Raw genomic sequence first — 21,905 nt, 5'->3', positions numbered from 1 at the left:
CATGCGCAATCCTTGTCCTCCGGAGGCTGTTGGTATTTTTCCCGCCCTTCCCTGGCCTGTGGGTGGAGGGTCAGAGTTCACGCTTCCCCGGATGCCAGCTTGATTTCCCTCCCCCCCTCCTGGGGGATGCGCAGACCAATGTGTTGTCAACGTCCTTCTGGTCCCGAATCTTAAAAGGATAAAGAAAATACTCTGGGGCTGTCCAGTTGACTAGGCCGAGGACTGGAGGCGGGAATCTGTGTGGGCGGAGCTAGGGGTCAGAGGTCAGAGGTCTGCGAAGGGGGCGGAGCGAAGCGGATGGCGGCTCCTCTTCGGTTTCTGAGGCGCTGAAGCTGGGACGCGGGGGTTGGACGCGCCCAGCGGAGGAAGGCGAGCGGCGGCCGCTCCCAACATGCACAGCCTGGCGACCGCCGCGGTGAGTGTCTGGGCCCAGATGCCTTCTCGGCCCGGCGTCTGGCTCTCCTCGTTGTCTCCGTGTTAAGCGTCGCGCACAGCTATTTCTGCGTCCAGCCCGCGAGGCCCGGGGCCCTGGGTGCTGCCCCTCGGCTGTGGTGGAGGCGGGCGCTGCCACCCCCCCCCCCGCCCTGCCTCGCTCCCCTCACCGGCGCTGCTCACGGTCTCCCGGGCGTGCGGCACATTTCACTTCCCTTTTCAGCACTTAGGCCTGGTCCCGCACCCCAAGCGCCTCCTGCGCCGCCCCGGCGGGGCCATTCATTGATTCATTGCGCTGAGCGACAGTTTGAGGGCGCCAGTTGTGTGTGCCGGGTGCCGGCGCCCGCCGAGGTGACGGGAATTCCACGGTCAGCCCGGCGAGGCTCGTGGCTCCTCGAACTCACCGCCCCGGCACCGCGCAGTGGGGAGGACCTGGGGAATTCGAAGCTCAAGCCCCCTGCTCTGCAACCCTGGAAAACCAGAGGCCCAGAGAGGGTTGCCTTAGTTATGGCTTCGGACTTAGGCTTCTCGGCGTTTAAAACGCCTGCTACCGGGACGATCCTTTAACTGGAAAGGCGAATCTGGTATTGTAATAATCCTGTGGCTTTCCATGGCATTTAGGTAGTCTAGACCTCTAGTCTAGGCCATGGTCTACAAGGCCCTGTGTGATGTCCTTACCCACGTGTACGGCCCTCGGCAGTTGTCACTTCTTTAGCTCCAACCAAAAGTACCTGTGCTTTCCTACCCCAGGGATCCAACTTTTTTTTTCTGACTAACTGGAGTTGAGAGTCTTTTCGATTTGTCTGCCAGAGCTAGCTAGCTAGCTTCGAACCCCAGTAGCGAGGCTGACAGGCATGAGCCACAGGTGCCCAGCTTACTTTGCTGACTGAAAGGCTAAAGATGAAAGAAGTGACCACAGAGCTTACACAGCCATAATTGGGAAAAGGATCATTTAATCACATGCCTCGGAAGGCTAGTTCCTTTAAAAAAAAATTTAAACCAAGAAGGAGTGGTTGAAGGAGTCAGTGTACTGAAATTACAGTATCAGTTAAAATGACATAATTACTAAATAGGTCAGGAAAAAAAACCTTAACACTAAATGTACTAAATGAAAAATCCAGCTGTATGTGACTAACCAATAAAACATTGCTTTTTGCAATCTGATTCTTTTCAATTTGCCATTTCCAGAGACAGTAGTACTCTGCCTCTTGTCACCATGTTGCTAAGTGTTTGTAATTATTCTAAATGAAAAGATGTCCTTTATAGCTTTCAATTTGGTGATTTAAATTTCCCTAGCTTTTTGTTCCTTCTTCCACTTCTTCCAAATTACAGGTGTAATTTGGAAAGAATCAAGTTGGAAGATGTGGTTGCTGCTGGTAGAGGACAGGCAAGTTAAACAAGGAAAATTCTCCCAAAATTGGTTTGTAGATCTCTCAAAATCTGATCATGGGCTGGGAATGTGACTTAGTGGTTGCTTGCCTAGCATGCATAAAGCTCTGGGTTTGATTTCTCAATACCACATACACAGAAAGGCACTATGGCTCAACAAAAAAGCTCAGGGACAGTGCCCAGGCCCTGAGTTCAAGCCCCAGGACTGGCAAAAAAAAAAAAAAGGAGAGAGAGAGAGAGAATGTGATAGGTGAATATAGAATGCTATTTACTAGAGTGAGAATAGCACAGATAATGAAATAGAAAAATAGCCTAAATTTAGACGGGGAATTATACTAGAAACGTAAACAGTATACTAAAATATAATAGGCTTCTGTTATTAAATGTATCCTAATATCTTTATTGCTGCCATCACAGAGCATAATTTCCTTATTTCTCTCCCCCATTTAATAGGGACAGAAATACCATACAAGATTTGTCCACAAAAGCTCAGGGACAGTGACCAGGCCCTGAGTTCCAGCCCCAGGACCAGGACACACATGCACACACATTAATAATAAAATGCTTAGTGGTTGGCTAGGTTCATCCAGTGAATGATTTGTTCTTCCCTAGGTAAAGTAACAAATTACTTTGTTACAGACCTTAGAGGTTCCTTCTTTTTGAATATTGCTAGGGGAGCAGCTAAAAGTAAACCTTTAGCAAAACAAAAGAGTTACAAGGTCAGGGAGATTTCCATTAAGTCTTCACAGGAAAGATTGGGAGGCCAAACAACATGTAGCAAGATTGGAGTAGCTGAAGGCAGCTCCACTAGAGGAAGATGCATGAAGCTGTGAGAGTGAAGCCTCCTCAGCTGCACTGGAGACATAAGGATGGAGATGCCAGGAATATGGATTGTCTGCTAGGGAAAGCTACAAGTGGGGAGCAGAGCCAGCCCCAGAGGCCCTGTGGGCTATAGCCAACATGGCCATATAGTTGGGGCTGCCCATGCCTTTTTCAATTCATATCATGTCATTGTATGTCTCAGATGCTGAACATAGAGGTTTAAGATTTAATGTTTGTCAAGCTGGGTTTTAATCTTTCTTTGGTCCCATTTCTAAATTCTGTGTCCTCATTCTTCCCTTTTGAAATAGAAATGCTTACTCTGTGCCATTGTATCTTGTATTATGTAAATTGTTTGTTTATTCTGCGGGGCTTATAGCTAAGAATATGCCTTGGATCTTAGAGGTGGCTTTTGACTTTGAATTTTGAGCAGTGCTGGAATTCTTAGACTTTGGAGATGAACATGTTGAGAGTTTTTTGTTGTTGTTATTTGTCCATCATGGGGCTTGAACTCAGGGCTTGGGCACTGTCCCTGAACTCTTTTGCTCAAGGCTAGTCCCCTACCAGTTTGAGCCACACTCTACTTCTGATTTTTGGATCGTTTATTGGAAATAAGAGTCTCAGGGACTTTTATGCCCAGGTTGGCTTTAAAAAGCAACCATCAGGTCTTGGCCTCCTGAGTAGCTAGGATTACAGTCATGAGCCCATCAGTGCCCAGCAGTTGGATTTTTATTATGAGATGGGGCGAGGGAGAGAGAATTATGATTGAATTTGAGATGAACCCTGAATGTTCATGTGTTGTGGGCTTGGGATATTTATTTATTTTTTTTTTTGGTGCTAGTTTGGGTCATAAATTCAGGGCCCAGGCACTGACTCTGAGCTTTTGTACTCAAGACTAGTGCTCTACCACTTGAGTTACAGCTCCACTTCTGGCTTTTTGGTGTTTAAGATAAGAGTATCATGGACTTTCCTTCCTTGGCTGGCTTTGAAGCACAATCCTTAGATTAAATATATTTTCTTTTTAGTTATAAGTGAGAAATATCCATTTTATTGAAGTATAACTTGCATACAAATTATAAATACATTCATTTTAAGTGTACATTTCAATGATTTTGACAGGCTTACACATCCTAGTAACCATTACCACAATTAAGATCCTATCTTCAGAGAGCCAGGCACAGGTGGCTCATACCTGTAACCCTAGTTACTCAAAAGGTTGAGGTCTGAGGGTCATGGTTTGAAGCCAGGGCAGAAAAGTCCCTGTGAGAATCTCCAATTAACCATTTAAAAACAAGTAGTGGGGCTGGGAATATGGCCTAGTGGCAAGAGTGCTTGCCTCCTACACATGAAGCTCTTGGTTCGATTCCCCAGCACCACATATATGGAAAGCGGCCAGAAGGGGCGCGGTGGCTCAGGTGGCAGAGTGCTGGCCTTGAGCGGGAAGAAGCCAGGGACAGTGCTCAGGCCCTGAGTCCAAGGCCCAGGACTGGCCAAAAATAAATAAATAAATAAATAAATAATAAAAACAAGTAGTGGAGCTGTGGCTCTAAGTGGTAGAGCATTAACTAGCCTTGAGCAAAAGACCTCAGGGACAGCTCTCAGCCCCACAACAACAAAAAGATATTGCCTCCAAAATGTTCTCTAATGCCCCTTTCAGGAAACCTGTAACCAGCCCTAGATAACCATGAGTGTTTTTTTCCTACTATAGGTCTGCCTTTTCTAGACATTATTAGGAGGTAACATTCACTGAGTATACTGTGTACCAGGTACTGTGGATTACCTCACTGCATTCTCAGAACTCAACAGATTAACAGATAGTTAACATGCTCAAGGTCACACAGAATGTGGGATAAAATTACATTGAAACTCTTTCTAAAATCAGTTTTTCTACCTGATTTATAAGATTGCAATCACAAATATCCCTCCAATTTGAAAAAAATTATTTCCTACAACCTAACAGAACTTTCTTAAGTTTAGTATTCTGTTGTAACAGTTCAGAACTTTGATTTAGATTACTATTTATCACCCCAAATACTTATTCCAAGATTTAAAAAGGGCTGTACTATACATCACTGTATATTATTATAACCTCCTAAGATCAATAGCCCTTTCAACAGATGTGTTAAAACATTTGTATTATCAAAACTTACCAGCAAATTATTTTTCTTTTCTGTTTAATAGCCTGTGTAGTTTTTTTTATTAGTTGAACACAGAAATTTCAGTCTAATAAATCATTACCAGTACAATGCATCTTTATCAATGTCACCCTTCTCATCCATAGCCTCAAGTTATATAATTCATTTTTTACATAATATGCATTGAATTTAATGACTGCATTTGCTCATCTTCCCTCCATTCATGTGTCTCCCCCTTTATTTACCCCACATGTTTATGCTTCCTGATATTCATTTCCTTAAACAGTTGCTCAGAGGAGTTACATCATTGATCTCCTCTCCTACATGTGCCATCCTTTAGTCAGTTTGTATATATATGCATAAAACCCTGTATATGTCATATATATATATATCAGATATAACTTTCAGATGACAGAAAATGTGCTGTTTCTAAGCCTGACTTCACTCAACATAAATTTTTTTAGGTCCATCCATTTCCCTTCAAACGACATAATATTCTTCTGATACATGAGTAAATTAATTGTACATATGTACCACATTTTCTTGGTAATGGTTACTAGGATATGTAAGCTTGTTAAAATTCATTGAAATGTATACTTAAAATGAATATACTTATAATTTGTATGCAAATTATAACTCAATAAAGTGGGTATTTCTCACTTATAACTAAAAAGTAAATATATTTAATTTCTAAGACTTTAGAGCTGACTAAGTGGTTATTTAATACAGTTCCACTTAAACCATGATAAAATTGAGGATTGGAAAGTTAAATAATTTCTCTTAAGCCATATAGTTCTAGAAATGGCTATACTATGTTTCTTGGGTATTCATTTCTATAATGCTATAAATTGGTGGTGAAAATAAAGAGAAATGACAAAAAAGAAGAATCACAGAGAGGCACTAAACACCCTACTCTTACTGAATGGTTGCAGAACCCACAACACCCTGTGAGGGCCACATTAACACCTACTTGGTAGAGTGCTAGCTCTCTTAAACCCAAAGTTTCATGGAGACTACAGTATCCACAAATGTGTCACAAGTGGGAGTGTTTCTGGAGGACATAGCCATAGCCTTGGAACCCAAGTAATCATGAAGCATTATCCTTCCAGAGTGCCAGCCCACTTCCAGGGGCACCATCTCATTGGCTGGAATTAGATCATCTCTAGACAGGAACTATGTATAGAAATAAGTGGTTTGTTGTCGTTGTTGTTATTTTACCATACTATGTGAAATTATGCCTCTTTCTTTTGTTTTTCTTCCCCATGGATTTACCCTTGATGTCACACTAACTGATTTTGGTACCCTGGGTATTGTATGTACATTTATCCAAACTTGGGAAGGGAAGGGGAACATCGAAATGGAGAGACAAAGGGTAAAAGCGAACCAATGCAACAGCATACTTACAAGACAATATGCTGTAAGCCAACTGTACAAATTGGCGGGGGGGGGGGGGCTAAATGGGGAGGAGGTGGGAAAAATGAGGGAGGCGGTAACAAGTTGGATAAGAAACATACTCACTGCATTACATATGAAACTGTAACCCCTCTGTACATCACTTTGACAACAAATAATTTTTAAAGGTGTAAAAAAAGAAAGGAAATTTAGGCTAGACCTGGTGTGTACAGGAGTCATGGTGTGGAATGTATGTGTGGAATGCTTGGTATACAAGATACAGGCTGGCTCTTAGTGGAGATGATAGAGTGATCGTGGTGTATGTATGACAAGATTTTGGGGAGGAATGTATGGAATGAGTGATTAATCAAGATAAGTAACTAGGGTTGGGAACGTGCTTAGCAGTAGAGTGCTTACCTAGTATGCACAAAGCCCTGGGTTCAATTCCTCAGCACCACATGAACAGAAAATGGCGGAAGTGGCACTGTGGGTCAAGAGGTGGAGTGCTAGCCTTGAGCAAAAAAGAAGCCAGGGACAGTGCTCAGGCCCTGAGTCCAAGCCCCAGGACTGGCACAAAAATAAATAAATAAATAAATAAATAGTAACTATATTGATGGATCAGTATCTATGAGCTCTTTTAGTTATTAGATTGTAGGGTTTTCAGGGGGAATAAAACTAAAGTTTACCCTGTTTCTGGTGAGTGTGTGTGTGTATATGTGTGTATGCATATACATGTATGTGCATGCGGGCTAGCCAGTACTTGAGTTCAAGCCAGGGCTTGAACTCAGGGCCTGGGCACTGTCCCTGAGTTTTTTTAGCTCAAGCTAGAGCTCTATCACAGTTCCATTTCTGGCTTTTTGCTGGCTAATTGAAGATATGAATCTCATGAGCTTTCCTGCCTGGGCTGGCTTTGAACTGAGATTTGCAGATCTCAGCCTCCTGAGAACCTAGGATTATAGGTGTAAGCCACCAGTGCCTGGCTTTTAAGGTGTTGAAATATCTTAAGGTATTACTCTAAATAAACATATCTTTTCTTCTGGTAGGAATGACATTTCCAAAAATACTGTGGTCTTTAAGTGGGGAGCTTATCTAACAACATAAAAAGGGCCACATTTCAAGTAGACTTTTTGGAAGAGGGGAATTACCTTACTCTTTGAATCATATTATTATAGGAGTATTTGATTCTTGAGGAATAATACTAGTGGGAATTACAAAACAGCTTTTAGCACATTACTGTAAAAGAAGGCTTAAGCTGCATAATATTTCAATCCTTTCAGCTAATTCTGTGAAGCAAGTGGAATAATAAGCATCAAACTAAAAGCTTATAATTAAGCTTCCATTTATAGAAGGCCATTATTCAGGTTGGGTAAAGTAAATATGAGTCCATCCCAAGGTCCTTCTTATACTTCATTTTGTTCCTCACAAAGACTATTCTTTCTGTTTCTTCCCTTTCAGTCTACCTAATGGGTAGATCATCACCTTATCACCCTAAGTTATAGTGGAAATTTGTGTTATATAGTTCAGAAAAGTATCAGAATATGCAATTTGAAAACTGGGTAAATTGAGCAAGGTAATTCATCTGGGTATTAGTGATGTCATCTGCAAATATAGATGATTTTTTTAATTTAATACCTTTATCTAATACCCTTTATTCATCCTGGTTTGGAGGAAATTATATGAGAGAATGAATGTTGGGCATAGGGATAGAAATCATCCTAAATTTGTTAGAAATATATAGTTTAAAATGTAAGTTATATCATATAAAATAATGTCAAAATGAACTCTAGGAAATGAACACGAGAAGTTTTTTTTTCTCTGTTGCTTTTTTTGTTTTTGTTTTTATCTGTTTTGGGGGAAGCATAGTAATAGAGGGACAAAAGGTGAACAAATGCAGCAGTGGTACTCACTAGATAATATGTGGAAAATGAACTATACAATTTGTGGTAGGGACAAATTGGAAAAACCTAGAGAGTAAGGGAAGGAGTAACATTGTCCAAAAAGAAATATACTCATTATCTGACTCATGTAACTGTAACCCTTCTGTACATCATCTTTATAATAACAAAAAATTAAAAAACAAAACATAAAAACAATGTAAGTTAAGAGCCTGGTGCCAGTGATTCATGCCTGTAATCCCAGCTACTTAGGAGGCTGAGATCTGAGGATTACAGTTCAAAGCCAACTTGGGTAGGAAAGTCTGTGAGACTCTCTTCTCCACTAAATGACCAAAACAGCCAGAAGTGGAGCTTTGGCTCAAGTGGGAGAGTGCTAGCCTTGAACAAAAGAAGCCCAGGGAGAAAGCCTAGCCCTTGAGTTCAAGCTCCATGACTAGTACCGACAAAGACAGAATGTAAGTTAAGGTAGAATTTGTTATCTTTTTCTAGTCTACCATTTTATTTTCCAGATAAGACTAATTAAAAAACAAAAGTTACAGCACTTAGCTGGGTGCCAGTGGCTCATGCCTGTAATACTAGCTACTCACAAGACTCTTACCTCCAATTAACTACTAGAAAACCAGAAGTAGCACTGTGGTTCAAGTGGTAGAGGGTTGAAGAGTGCTGAAAAGCTCAGGGACAGCCCCCAGGCCCAGAGTTCAAGCCCCACACCACCCAACAACAAAAAAGTTACAGTGCTGTTTGACAAAGGTTGAAAATTAGAGACATACTCAAACTTAATCGGAATATTGTAAATCTTCAGCATAGTAGTGAAATCAAGTTCTATAAATCTATTTATGTAGTTCCTACATGAGTAATTGTATCCAAAAGGATGCAGGTAGAATATATATAAGAATCATGATGAAGAAGAGCTTTTCCATACTTTGGAATTTGTTCCATGTAAGGATGTCAGAGTTAGTAAGGAGGAACCAATACTGGATGGAGAGAATATAATTATTTATTTGTTTATTTTGCAACCCCTGGCTTCTTTTTGCTCAAGACTAGCACTCTACCACTAGGCCACATTCCCAGCCCCAGAATGTAATTTTTTTTTCCCTCTCAAGCTTTTAGCAGCATATTGTTAACCAAAATGTTTTAAATATGAAGAATGTTATATTGTATATAATGCATAAAGCTCCCATATAAATACCCAGCCTTGGACATAACTACTGCTTACTTAGGTATCCTTCTGTAAATCTGGCATATAAATATATGGGTATGGGTGCATAGCAATGGAAGCATATATGCTGTTCTGCTTCCTTTTTAGTTGTTTTTCATTTAGTATGTTTATATACTGGCATATAGAAAAGAGGTTTTAAAAAGATTTAAAGTAATATATAGTATTCCATTACAAAAATGACCTGAGATATATTTATCCTATCTCTTATTGATAGGTGTTTGTTAGTTTTCTGCTTTAAAGCAGTATAACAGTAAGCATCCTGCTATAGGTTCAGTACAGCTCAAGCATACTTACAGGACAAATTCCTAAACTTGTATTTATTAACTGCCAAACACATTAAATTTAGTTTGTGCTAAATGTACATATTCAGAAAAGCTCCTCTGATATTTATGACCAATATATTCCCTCTAAAAAATAAGCATTATTAGTTGGGCACTGATGGCTCAGCCTGTAATCCTAGCTCCTCAGAAGGCTGAGTTCTGAGGATCACAGTTCGAAGCTAGTTTGTGTAGGAAAGTCTGTGAGATTTTTATCTCCAGTTAACCACAAAAAGCTGGAAGTAGAGCTGTGACTCAAGTGGTAGTAGTGTGCTAGCCTTGAACACAAAAAGCTCAGGGACTGTGCCCCAAGCCTCAAGTTCAAGCCCTAGGACCTCCAAAGCAGACAGAGACAGAGAGGGAGGAACGGAGGGGTGGGGGGAGAGGGAGAGAGAAAGGAATACACACTATTGCAGATAAAACTCGGTTTGATTCTAATAAACTAACATTTGCTTTCCTATTTTGTCCTGAAGCCTGTGCCTACTGCACTGGCTCAAGTGGATAGAGAAAAGATCTATCAGTGGATCAATGAGTTATCTAGTCCTGAGACAAGAGAGAATGCTTTACTGGAGCTAAGCAAGAAGAGAGAATCTGTCCCCGACCTTGCACCCATGCTGTGGCATTCATTTGGTACTATTGCAGCACTTTTACAGGTGAGTGTGTGTATGTGTTTGTATCCTTTGTCATTCAGTTATCTTCATCACACTTCTATTTTCTTCTACTTTTGTTCAAGTGGTAGAGACCTAGTCTTGAGCAAAAAGAAGCCAGGGACAGTGCCCAAGCCCTGAGTCCAAGCCCCAGGACTGGCAAAAAAAAAAAAGAAAAGAAAAAAGAAAAATGAGACTATTATCTCCAGTTAACTCCCAGAAAACTGGAAGTGGAACTATGGCTCAAAGTAGCATTGAGCAGAAAATCTCAGGGATAGCACCCAGGCTCTGAGTTTAAGCCCCATGACTGGCCAAAAAATAAAATAAAGTAAAATGAAATAAATGGAATTGTATTTGCCAAATCATCACTTTTTGATAGAGTACATATATATTCAATGTTGTTTGTACCTACATGTAGCATCCTTGTTCTTCTCCCTTTTTACAGTTGCTACCTCTCCAAACTCAGACTTGTTTGTAAGTCATTATATATGAATTATTCATCATTATAACTGAAGGAAGGATGTACATAAAAGAAGTTATAAAAATGTAATTGTCAAGCCGGATACTGGTGGCTCATGCCTATAATTCTAGCTATCAGGAGACTGAGATCCCAGGATCACGGTTCAAAGCCAGCCTGGGCATGAAAGCCTGTGAGACTCTTACCTCCATTAAACCACTAGAAAACCAGAAGTGGTGCTATGGCTCAAAGTAGTAGAGCACTAGCCTTGAGCTGAAGAGCTCAGGGGTAGCACCCAGGCCCTGAGGTCAAGCCCCATGACTAACCGCCCCCCCCCCAACCAAACAAACAAACAAACAAAAAAAAACCCAAACAAATGTAATTGCCCCTCTATAAAAGACTGTGACTGCAGACTCTTAAGCAGAAACATAGATAACCACAGTTGCTTCTATAGAAATGTTTCTAAGATTTTTTTTTTTTTTTTGGCGTGGGGGGGGCAGTCCTGGGGCTTGAACTCTAAGCATACTGCTACTTGAGCCACAGTGCCACTTCCAGCTTTTTTAAGTAGTTTATTGGAGATAAGAGTCTCACAGTTTCCTGCTCAGGCTGGCTTCAAACCTCAATCCTCAGATATCAGCCTCCTGAATAGCTAGGATTACAGGAATGAGCCACCAATGCCCAGCTGTCTTAAGTAGAATATTGTAGCTAGTTGGTTACCTTTGTGATCAAAGGAATGAGTATTATTTCTGTTCCTTTTTAGATGGTTCAATTCTTGCAGGAAATGAGTTTTTGTCTTTCTGGTGTTTCTTTTTATTTCTGTACAATGGTAATTGCTTTTGTAATTGGCTATTCATTGTTCATCTGATGCTTGTTTCCATTTTTCAGGAAATTGTAAATATTTATCCATCTATCAACCCACCCACCTTGACAGCACACCAATCCAACAGAGTTTGTAATGCTCTGGCATTACTGCAATGTGTGGCATCACACCCAGAAACCAGGTAAATTCATTGAGTGAATTGGTAGAGGATGTTCTATTGGATATGGCTTTTTTGCTGAGTGGTAAGAAGAGGGACAGTAGTGTTATGTGTATCTGTGTGTATATGTGTCTATCTGTCTTCAGGGCTCTTTACTTTTTACACACTCATAGCAATGAGGTTTTTTTTTTTCCTTTTTCAGAAGTTTAAAATATTTCTATATGTCTCCTTATGTTTTTACTTGACATTTCACATACAGACTTCTCCATTAAAGCCTGGTTTCAGATTTGAGGGAAGTGTATTATGTTTTCGAATGAAGCAGAATATAATTCCATACTTTCACATGGGAGTAATATTTTAAATATCAAAAAAATTGGGAACATAAGTAGATCAAACTGATTTAATGATTTGCTAGTACTGTAGAAAGCAAAAATACTGCTTAATTACACTAAAACTATTCCATAGCAGTGACATAGGTCTAAGTATAAAAATCAGAGCTTCTTCATGTTAAAAGAGCAGTGTGGGGCTGAGAATATGGCCTAGTGGTAAAGTGCTTGCCTGGTATACATGAAGCCTTGGGTTTGATTCCTCAGCACCACATATATAGAAAAAGCTGGAAGTGGTGCTATGGCTGAAGTGGTAGAGTGCTAGCCTTGAGCAAAAAGAAGCCAGGGACAGTGTTCAGGCTCTTGAGTTCAAGCCCCAGGACTGGCAAAACAAAACAAAAGAGCAGCATGAAAAGTTCAAAAAAAAGGCCAGGCACCAGTGGCTCATGCCTGTAATTTTAGCTACTCAGGATGCTGAGATCTGAAGATCACAGGTCAAAGCCAGCCCAGGCAGAAAAATCTCTGTGAGACTCTCATCTCCAATTAACTTCTCAAAAGCCAGAAGTAGAGCTGTGGCTCAAAGTAATAGTGATAGCCTTGAGCAAAAGAGCTCAGGGACAGCAACCAGACCCTGAGTACAAGCCTCACAACTGACAAAAAAGAGGAAATTATTTTAGTTGGGTGTAATGGCACATGCTGTAACTTCAGGGATTTGAGGCCAGCTTGTGCTACATAGTGAGATCCTTTCTTACCAACTTTTTTTCAAGCACTGGTAACAAAAATACAACAGTATTTTGAGTGCTAGAAATCTAAGGTGCTGGTAACCGATTTTCCGAAAGAATAATACATTTGAAATGCCGTAAACAAAGGAAAGAAGAAAGGATTTGAGCACAGCAAATAAACCTAATAGCTTCTTCATTTTATTGGCTTGGTTTATAAGGTTTTATCTGTATCTGTGAAATTATTATTTAGTCATAAGTTAGGTGAGAAAAGTGATCTAAGAGAATGTCTTGGGTGCTAAATAGTTTGGGTTTTGTTGTTTTGAGACAAGATTGCACTGTGTATGTGTGCACCAACACACTCAGCATTTTGTTTGTTTGTTTGTTGCCAGTCCTGGGTCTTGGACTCAGGGCCTGAGCACTGTCCTGGCTTCTTTTTGCTCAAGGCTAGCCCTCTGCCACTTGAGCCACAGCGCCACTTCTGGCCATTTTCTATATATGTGGTGCTGGGAATTGAACCCAGGGCTTCATGTATACAAGGCAAGCACTCTTGCCACTAGGCCATATTCCCAGCCCCACACTCAGCATTTTTTACCTTTTTTTTTTTTAAATTCAAAGTTGGGTATTTTGAATTAATCAAATTTTAAAATACCTGGTGCTGATTATAGACTTAAGCATCTTAACCTGGACTAGTCTTATTCAACATTGTCATTGATATTTTGGGTGCGAAGATGTGGATAGCTTACTACTAGTTATTTTAGGATGTTAGTAGTATCACTGGCCTGCCCATTAGATGCCAGTAGCCCTCAACATTTCTTACTTCTGGCAACCAAAAATACCTCTAGACATTGTCACGTCTCCTAAGGGACAAAACTAATCCATCTTAGAATCTTTCTTTCTGAAAGATTGCTTGCTCTGGCAATGTTTAGTCCTTACAGAACTGCTTGGAAATTTAAATGTTAAAGAAACTTAGAAATTAGCCTGTCCTTTGAAAATGATTTTTTTTCTCTCTCTCTCTTCCAGGTCAGCTTTTCTTGCAGCACACATCCCACTTTTTTTGTACCCCTTTTTGCACACTGTTAGCAAAACACGTCCCTTTGAGTATCTTCGGCTCACCAGCCTTGGAGTTATTGGTAAGTTATTTAAAAAAATTTTTGCAAGCCTGAAATTGTTGTAATTCAAAGTAGTGGTTTAAGCTGGGCACTACTTGTTTTTTTCTTACAGCTTGTTCATTTTTTATTTTTGAAATTTTCTCATTCATTAATACATTAAGTTATCAAAACATGATGACCTTTTTTTTTTTTTTTTTGCCAGTCCTGGGGCTTGAACTCGGGGCCTGAGCACTGTCCCTGAGCTTCTTTTTGCTCAAGGCAAGCACTCTACCACCACTTGAGCCACAGCACTACTTCTGGCTTTTTCTGTTTATGTGATGCTGAGAAATCAAACCCAGGGCTTCAAGCATGCTAGACAAGCATTCTACTACTATGCCACTTTTTGAGCCTGATGGTAACTATTAAGCACCATTCTAAATGTTACCAGGCTATGGGGGTCAATATTTAAGGTTCCATTCAGTTTATATGTACAAGTAGAGAAAGTGAAGATAAGAACTTTATTCAAAACAGTATTATATTATAGAAACCAGAATTTAAATTTGGACTTTATTCCTTTGTTTGTTTTTAAGGTCTTTCTCACTTTTGAACTCCTTTGTTTTCTCCATGACTTTAAGGATGAAACACCTGCTACTTCATCTAATTAAACTTTTTCATGCTCAAGTTAATGTTTGTATATATATTTAGTATGAAAGATACATGTGAAATGCATTTTACTCAAAGAAGTAATTAGGCTGGGTTCCAGAGGCTTATGCTTGTAATCCTAGCTACTCCAGAGGCTTAAGATCTAAGGATTGCGGTTCGAAGCTAGCCGGAGCAGAAAAGTCCCTGTAAGACTCATCTCCAATTAACCACTCAAAAACCACAAGCGGGGTTGTGGCTCAAAGTGGTAGAGCACTAGCCCTGAGCAAAAGAGCTCAGGGACAGATACCAGGCCCTGAGTTCAAGCCCTACAACTGACCCCCCAAAAAAATGTTATTTTAGATCTCAGGCTGCTAGAGAAAGAACTACCTTTGGTCTTACAAAATATAATACATTTGAAGTCATATGTAATGGACACTCCTGTGATCCCAGCTACTCAGGAGGCAGAAAATCAGGAGGACCATGACTTGAAGCCTACCTAGGCAACAAGTTGGCAAGACCCCTGTCTTGACCAGTAACTGGGTATGGTGGTACATGCCTGTCATCCCAGCTATGAGGAAGATGTAAATGGAAGATCCAGGTCGAGGCCAGCCTGAGCAAACAGACCTTATTCAAACAATTAACTAAAGCAAACGAGGCTGCAGGTGTGGTTTAAGATGGAGTGCACATGACTAACAAGGTCAAGATCCTGAGTTCAAGCCCAAAAAAATCCATACAAGATTTACTTCCAAATCACCCTTCCTTACTCAGTGTCTTGTAGTTTTTGCTTAAAAACTGACTAAAAAAGAATAAAACTTTGTTTTGTCAGATTATTTTTGTATTCAAACTATAGTAAATATCTGTGATTATAAATTATGAATTCAAAAATGTAATTTTTAAATTGGCTAAATGCTAAGATGTATTTCTCAAATACAGTTTATTCTACATTTGTTGGTGGTGGTCATGATTTTGTTTTTTTTTTTTTTTTTGGCCAGTCCTGGGCCTTGGACTCAGGGCCTGAGCACTGTCCCTGGCTTCTTCCCGCTCAAGGCTAGCACTCCGCCACTTGAGCCACAGCGCCGCTTCTGGCCATTTTTCTGTTTATGTGGTGCTGGGGAATCGAACCTAGGGCCTCGTGTATCCGAGGCAGGCACTCTTGCCACTAGGCTATCTCCCCAGCCCCGATTTTGTTTTTCTTGAGACAGGTCCCAATATATAGCCTACATACTGAGTTGCGAGCCTACAACTCACAATCCTGCAGTTTCACCCACCTTCCCTAGTGCTGGGATTATGAGCATGAGCAGATACACCTAATTCTCAGAACATACAACCAAAAAGGTGGACTTCTGCGTGCCAGGAAGACAGCCCTACCAAAACCTCTTTACATATACACCCGGATCTCAGACTGTCGGCATCCAGAACTGTTTTTTTAAAAAATGTACTCATTTTTTGATGTTTTATTGTGACAGCCTGACCTAATACATTGATCCTAAAATTTTTCATAGATAAGCAAAAGAAATAAATGATCCAAACTTCCTTGTATGTGTCAATTCTATGGCTTAAACATGGGACCTCATGTTTTTGCTAGGCTTTTTTGCTCAACTGACTCTATTCCAGAGCCGTACCTCCAGTTCTATGTTCCTCTTCTTTTATGTAGATATGAAGCTGATTTCCTGACATAGAAACCAGTTTGTATGCCATGTTATTTAAATTCCTCTACTCACTTGGTAATCAATACAAATTTAACTGAAAACTTTTACTTAGTAATTTTGTTTCTCTATATTTTCTTATAGGGGCCTTGGTGAAAACAGATGAGCAAGAAGTTATCAACTTCTTATTGACAACAGAAATTATCCCTTTGTGTTTGCGCATTATGGAATCTGGAAGTGAGCTTTCTAAAACAGTACGTGCTTTGTTGTTTGTTTTTGCCAGTCCTGGGGCTCAGGGCCTGAGCACTGTCCCTGGCTTCTTTTTGCTCAAGGCTAGCACTCTGCCAACTAGAAACCATAGTGCCACTTCTAGCCTTTTCTATATATGTGGTGCTGAAGATTTGAACCCAGGTCTTCATGTATACGAGGCAAGCACTCTTGCTACTAGGCCATATTCCCAGCCCCCAGTACATGCTTTTAACTTAGATTCAGCATTGTTTTGACTCAAGCTGCTTCTTTATGGTCTTGGGATCATTTGCTGCCTTTTGTTTGGCTTTTGGAAACATGTATTTTTTTTCTCTTCTGAAAAAAAAATTCTTTTTGCGGGGGGAGGGGGGCCAGTCCTAGGCCGTGAACTCAGGGCCTGAGCACTGTCCCTGGCTTCTTTTTTGCTCAAGGCTAGCACTCTGCCACTTGAGCCACAGCGCCACTTCTGGCCATTTTCTGTATATGTGGTGCTGAGGAATCGAACCCAGGGCCTCATGTATACGAGGCAAGCACTCTTGCCACTAGGCCATATTCCCAGCCCCCAGTACATGCTTTTAACTTAGATTCAGCATTGTTTTGACTCGAGCTGCTTCTTTATGGTCTTGGGATCATTTGCTGCCTTTTGTTTGGCTTTTGGAAACATTTTTTTTCTCTTCTGAAAAAAAAAATCTTATAAAAGGATCATTTTTTAAAAACTCAGACTATGGAGCCTGAAGTGGGAAATTACCTAGTTTGAAGCTAGTCTGAGCTATATACAAGACCAAAAAAAGGAGGGAGAGCAGGTTAAACACTAAGTTTCTTTCTCCCTTTTCTCTGAACTCCTATCTCACTCCACAAGTGAACTATCAGGATATTATTTTTCTTTCTGAGATATTTGCTCTCATATCCCGTTTCTGATATTTGAATGTGCAGTGAAATCTTTTTGTACTATGCACGTCGTAGAAAAAAATGTATGTGATATACAGGGTTCTCTGCTTTGTCAGTCATCAAATGATAATGCTTGGGAAGGTGAGTAGACAATTGAACAGAAAGCATGAGCAACTCTTAGGACTTCCTTTTATTACAGGTTGCCACATTCATCCTCCAGAAGATCCTATTAGATGACACTGGTTTGGCTTATATATGTCAGACATATGAGCGTTTCTCTCATGTTGCCATGATCTTGGTAAGTTCTTTCATGTATTCTTTGTAACTTACTTCTCATCACAGCTTAGGCCATTTGCTGTTGGCACTAGGCCATTCTAGTTATCTAACTAGAAATAACTCTGGAACCTTCTATAATGATTCTTGGGTGTTCTAACTTCTGGATCTCAATTAGAATTATTTTATGGTTCTTTAGTGTCTGTTTTTTCCCTCCCCCCCCCCCAATTTGGGGTGAAACAGGGTAAAATGGTCCTGCAGTTATCCAAAGAGCCTTCTGCCCGTCTGCTGAAGCATGTAGTAAGATGTTACCTTCGACTCTCAGATAATCCCAGGTAAACATTTAAGGATTTATAGGACTTCAGGGAAATACTCTTCTGAATGGCTTTTTCAACTTTTGGCATATTTATCTTAGGATAGAGGAAAGAAAAAACTTTTGTCTAGTATACACACACACATACACACACACACAAAACAACCTGGGGCTGGGAATGTGATTTAGTGGTAGAGTGCTTGCCTAGCATGCATGAAGCCCTGGGTTTGATTTCTCAGTGCCACATAAACAGAAAAGGCTTGAAGTGGCGCTGTGGCTCTAGTGGTAGAGTACTAGCCTTGAGCACAAAGGAGCTCAGGGACAGTACCCAGGCATTGAGTTCAAGCCCAGGACTGGCAAAAACAAAAACAAAAACAAAAAAACTGCTCCAAATTTGTAGTCCTAAATTTAAGAATCTGTCAAAGTTATACCTTCCCACTATCCTACCCTAAAATGACAGATTCTAGACAATTCTCAGGGAAGCCTTATTATGCATTAAGCATGTGGTTTGAACTTCTGTTGCTACTCCAAGTGATCAGAAATACAAGTATACTTTCAAAAATCTCTTAGAAAGTACCATAGCTCAAAGAGCTCTTAAATTTTATTTCCAATTTTCTGATTCCTGTAAGGTCTTTTAGCTAATTATTTTATTTCCCTACATTCTTAATTTTTCTGCCAGAAATCATACATTGTAGGTATAATGCATTTTAGAAATGTTTGACCTTTGCTTTGTAAATCCATAATTTATGCTGAAAGCTACTTGCTCATATTCTGCCAAACCACATGATGGAGTTTTTGTGCTCCTAAGAATGAGGTTCACTTGATTTAATGTGAACTCAGTCTCCTGCCAGTGGGGTTATGGTAGCCCTACCATTTTGTCCCATTCTTCAGTGGTTCCTGATTTTTCCAAAGTTTGAAATGTGTTTATAACTAGTTTTTAAACTATAACTTTCTATAGAATAGCCCTATACATAGTTAACATCTGCCTCTTAGAGTTTTTCAGATTTGATTTCAAAGAAACTGAATATTTTAAAGTTTATATGATAATAGTGCTATCATAATTTTGTTTTTACTAGTCCTTATTAAGATTTTAAAATAGCCTGGCACTTGTAGCTCATACCTGTAATCCTAGTTACTCAGGAGGCTGAGTTCTAAGGGTGACAGCCCAGGCAGGAAAAGCCTCTGAGACTCTTATCTCCAGTTAACCACCAGAAAGCCAGAAGTAGACTTGTGGCTCAAAGTCGTAGTGAGCACTAACCTTGAGCAAAAGAGTTCAGGAACAGCATTCAGGCCCTGAGTTGAAGTCCCATCACCAAAAAGAAAAAAAGATTTTAAAATATAAAACTGAAGCAATTTGTGTAAAGACATAAATTCGTAAATTAGGGTTCGTAAATTAGAATTAAAATCCATTGATATATATATAATTGATATATCCTATCTGTTGTTGTACTGATTTTTTTAAATATTCCATTTACTATAACCCATCTATTTTAAACTGAACTTTTAGTAGTGCTTACTGCAATAAATCAGAAAGTAGTTTGAAATAGTGAACTACTGAATGGTTTTATTCCACTTTGCTTTTACATGAAATTCTGCATTGGGGCATCATTCTGAAAATGCTTGTAGACTACAGATCATAGAGATCTCTGAACCTAATAGGAGCTTTGGAGAATTTTTATAACTTCTTATTGTAACTTGGTGGAAGCATAGATTCCCAGGATATTGTGTATTTATAGCTAAGAAAGGGGCTTTTACCCAGCCCCCAAATTTCGGTTTATTTGTTGGTCTCCCTGGTTGGTTTATTTGTTTCTGATGTAGGGCACGTGAAGCACTCAGGCAGTGCCTCCCTGACCAGCTGAAGGACACAACCTTTGCCCAGGTGCTAAAAGATGACACCACCACGAAACGCTGGCTTGCACAACTGGTGAAGAACCTGCAAGAGGGCCAGGTCACCGATCCCCGGGGTATCCCTCTACCCCCTCAGTGATCTTTCCCTATCCCCTCCCACTCCTCCCCCAAGTTGGAGAAGGGAAGGGGATCCTACAAGGAAAACAGCTCAGGTTTTATCGCCAACCCGGAATAGACAACCTCAATATTGAAACGCACTGGAGAAAGGGGGCAAGGTACCCTTGCTGAGGTGTATAGGCTGCCATCAGGCTGCCTTGAGGACCTGGGCTCCTTCTGCTACTCCCAGGAAATGGGCTCCTGACACAGCAGTCTGAAATCAGCCCCAGGAGGGTGTCAACACCAGCAAATGCTGTATTTGCAGCGTGCCCAAGATGACCCTGATCCCCAGTCTCTACCTAGCCACTGGTAGAGAGGAGAGACAGTGGTTATAGCAACAGGACTCTAGGCATGGTGAGCGCCTGGGACCAAGCCATGTGGCGTTTTTTTGTTTTTTTTTACTTTGCCTTCCTGGAAGACTCAAGATGTGTCTCTTAATTCTCTCTCTCAGTATTTGTTTACTTTGGTTTTGTTTTAATCTCAGAGAGAGGTGTGTTTAGTGGACACAAGCTGTAATTTTCAGCAAAACGTTGTCAATTGGCACTGTTTACAAGTCTATTAGCTGCATAAGCTCAATAAAAAGTTGGTCTGGGCATTACATCCCCTCTGGCAGGCCAATAGCTGCATCGAGCTGCTGGGAGAGATGGGAGGCAGGGGAAAGATGTAAAGCCAAAGGACAGCAGGAATCCTCCACCTGTTTCCCTCCTCCTCCTATTCTACTTTCAGTCCTGATGCCATGAGGACCCTAACCTTGTTTCTGGCTTTAGCTGCTAGCTTTTTTCAAATCTTAGTGCTTTTCCCTTTTTTCACTTCCCTCCTATTAAACTTACAACAGACGTCTTAATTCATCCAGCTATTGAAAAGGTATTTGTATTAAGGCAGAAGGAGTAAAGGAAATTCTTCCCATCCAAGACCTCAAGGATATTTCCCAAATGACTTTTGAAAGGGCAGCGCATGGGATTACGAAGATAAGCTACCTGATCACATTTCTTAGTGTGAATTTCTGTAGCGCCATCTCTTCATGATTATACTTGAAGCAGTATTAGTTGAGTTTATTTTATTCAAATTTAAGATGAAGGGCTGGACTCTGCTTGCTCATTCAATCTTTTTTTGTGTGTGTTGTTTTCTTTTGACGTGTTTTCTTTGAGTCTGTGGAAATTACAGGGATGCCACTAAAACATTCTTCACTTGTTTGTATTGCATTGGACAGTTCCTCTCCCTTTTCTGCAGACTTGACTATAATCCAGTGCAACCCTTCCCCTATTAGGACCTGCTCTCTCATCCTCACCTCTGAAGGTGGAATTGCTGATCCAGTTATAGAGAGGTACTAAGTCTTCTTTGTGCACATCTCACACAATTGTAGATATATCTGACAAGTTTATGGAGGGGCGATAAGGAGCAAGCTCAGATAAACTTGCAGAGGCAGGTTTGCCAACCCAAGGGCTCTTTAAGCTGACTTCCAGAAAGGGAGTTGGCCTTGTCAGTTGGCTTCTGTCTCTAGAGCCAGGAAAGTAGTAATTTAGTAGCCTAGATGTAAGAAGGGTGGAATAAGCACTTACTCCCTTGCCTTCCAAAATGAAGAGGAGAACCAAGCCAGCTCTCGATCTGAAGAGGAGAGGTCCTGGAGAAAGCAGAGCTGAGCATCGACTGGACGTCTTGACTCCTTCAGCCCATAGCCTAATGTGGCGAGTCCAACTAGGCTAACCTGATTTTTGACAGCCACCTTCCTGCTGAGCCAAAGTTTTCTCATTACCCCTCCACTGGGGAAACAGCTGAGGCCCAGGGCCTTGCTCCCTGGAAAATTCTCTCTCCATCTTTCGGTGCACTGGCCATCCTACTGTGCCAATGGTGTCTTAATTCTTGCCCATCTATTCTCAGCTGGCCTTGGATCCCACGTAGGAGTGGGGAGGGGAGGGGTATAATGGGTATTCCTTGTGGTTGGTCCTGATGTGTGTATTATATAAAGAGACCCCCTCCCCTTTATTTTGTGTTTTCCAGCCTTTTCACACCCTCAACAGGATTGAAATAAAACATGCTTCTGGTTTTGTAAAAAAAAAAAAAAAGAAAACAAACTTTTT

At 40.7% G+C, this 21,905-nt stretch overlaps 1 protein-coding gene across 1 annotated transcript; it reads left to right on the top strand.

Annotated features, from left to right (window-relative positions):
* The first annotated feature begins 133 nt into the window (after positions 1–133).
* On the top strand, positions 134–21,893 carry Cnot9 (CCR4-NOT transcription complex subunit 9). Its single transcript, XM_048344761.1, has 8 exons — positions 134–415; positions 10,072–10,251; positions 11,588–11,703; positions 13,748–13,857; positions 16,248–16,357; positions 17,437–17,535; positions 17,754–17,845; positions 19,642–21,893. Exons 1-8 carry the CDS (start codon positions 392–394, stop codon positions 19,808–19,810), a joined length of 900 nt encoding a protein of 299 aa, XP_048200718.1. The 5' UTR covers positions 134–391; the 3' UTR covers positions 19,811–21,893.
* Positions 21,894–21,905: the final 12 nt, after the last annotated feature.

Source organism: Perognathus longimembris, chromosome 4 (genome assembly GCF_023159225.1).
Source record: "Perognathus longimembris pacificus isolate PPM17 chromosome 4, ASM2315922v1, whole genome shotgun sequence".
In the NCBI taxonomy this organism is placed as follows: domain Eukaryota; kingdom Metazoa; phylum Chordata; class Mammalia; order Rodentia; family Heteromyidae; genus Perognathus; species Perognathus longimembris.
Note: the sequence above shows the minus strand (reverse complement) of the source record. Positions and strands in the feature narration are given on the sequence as shown.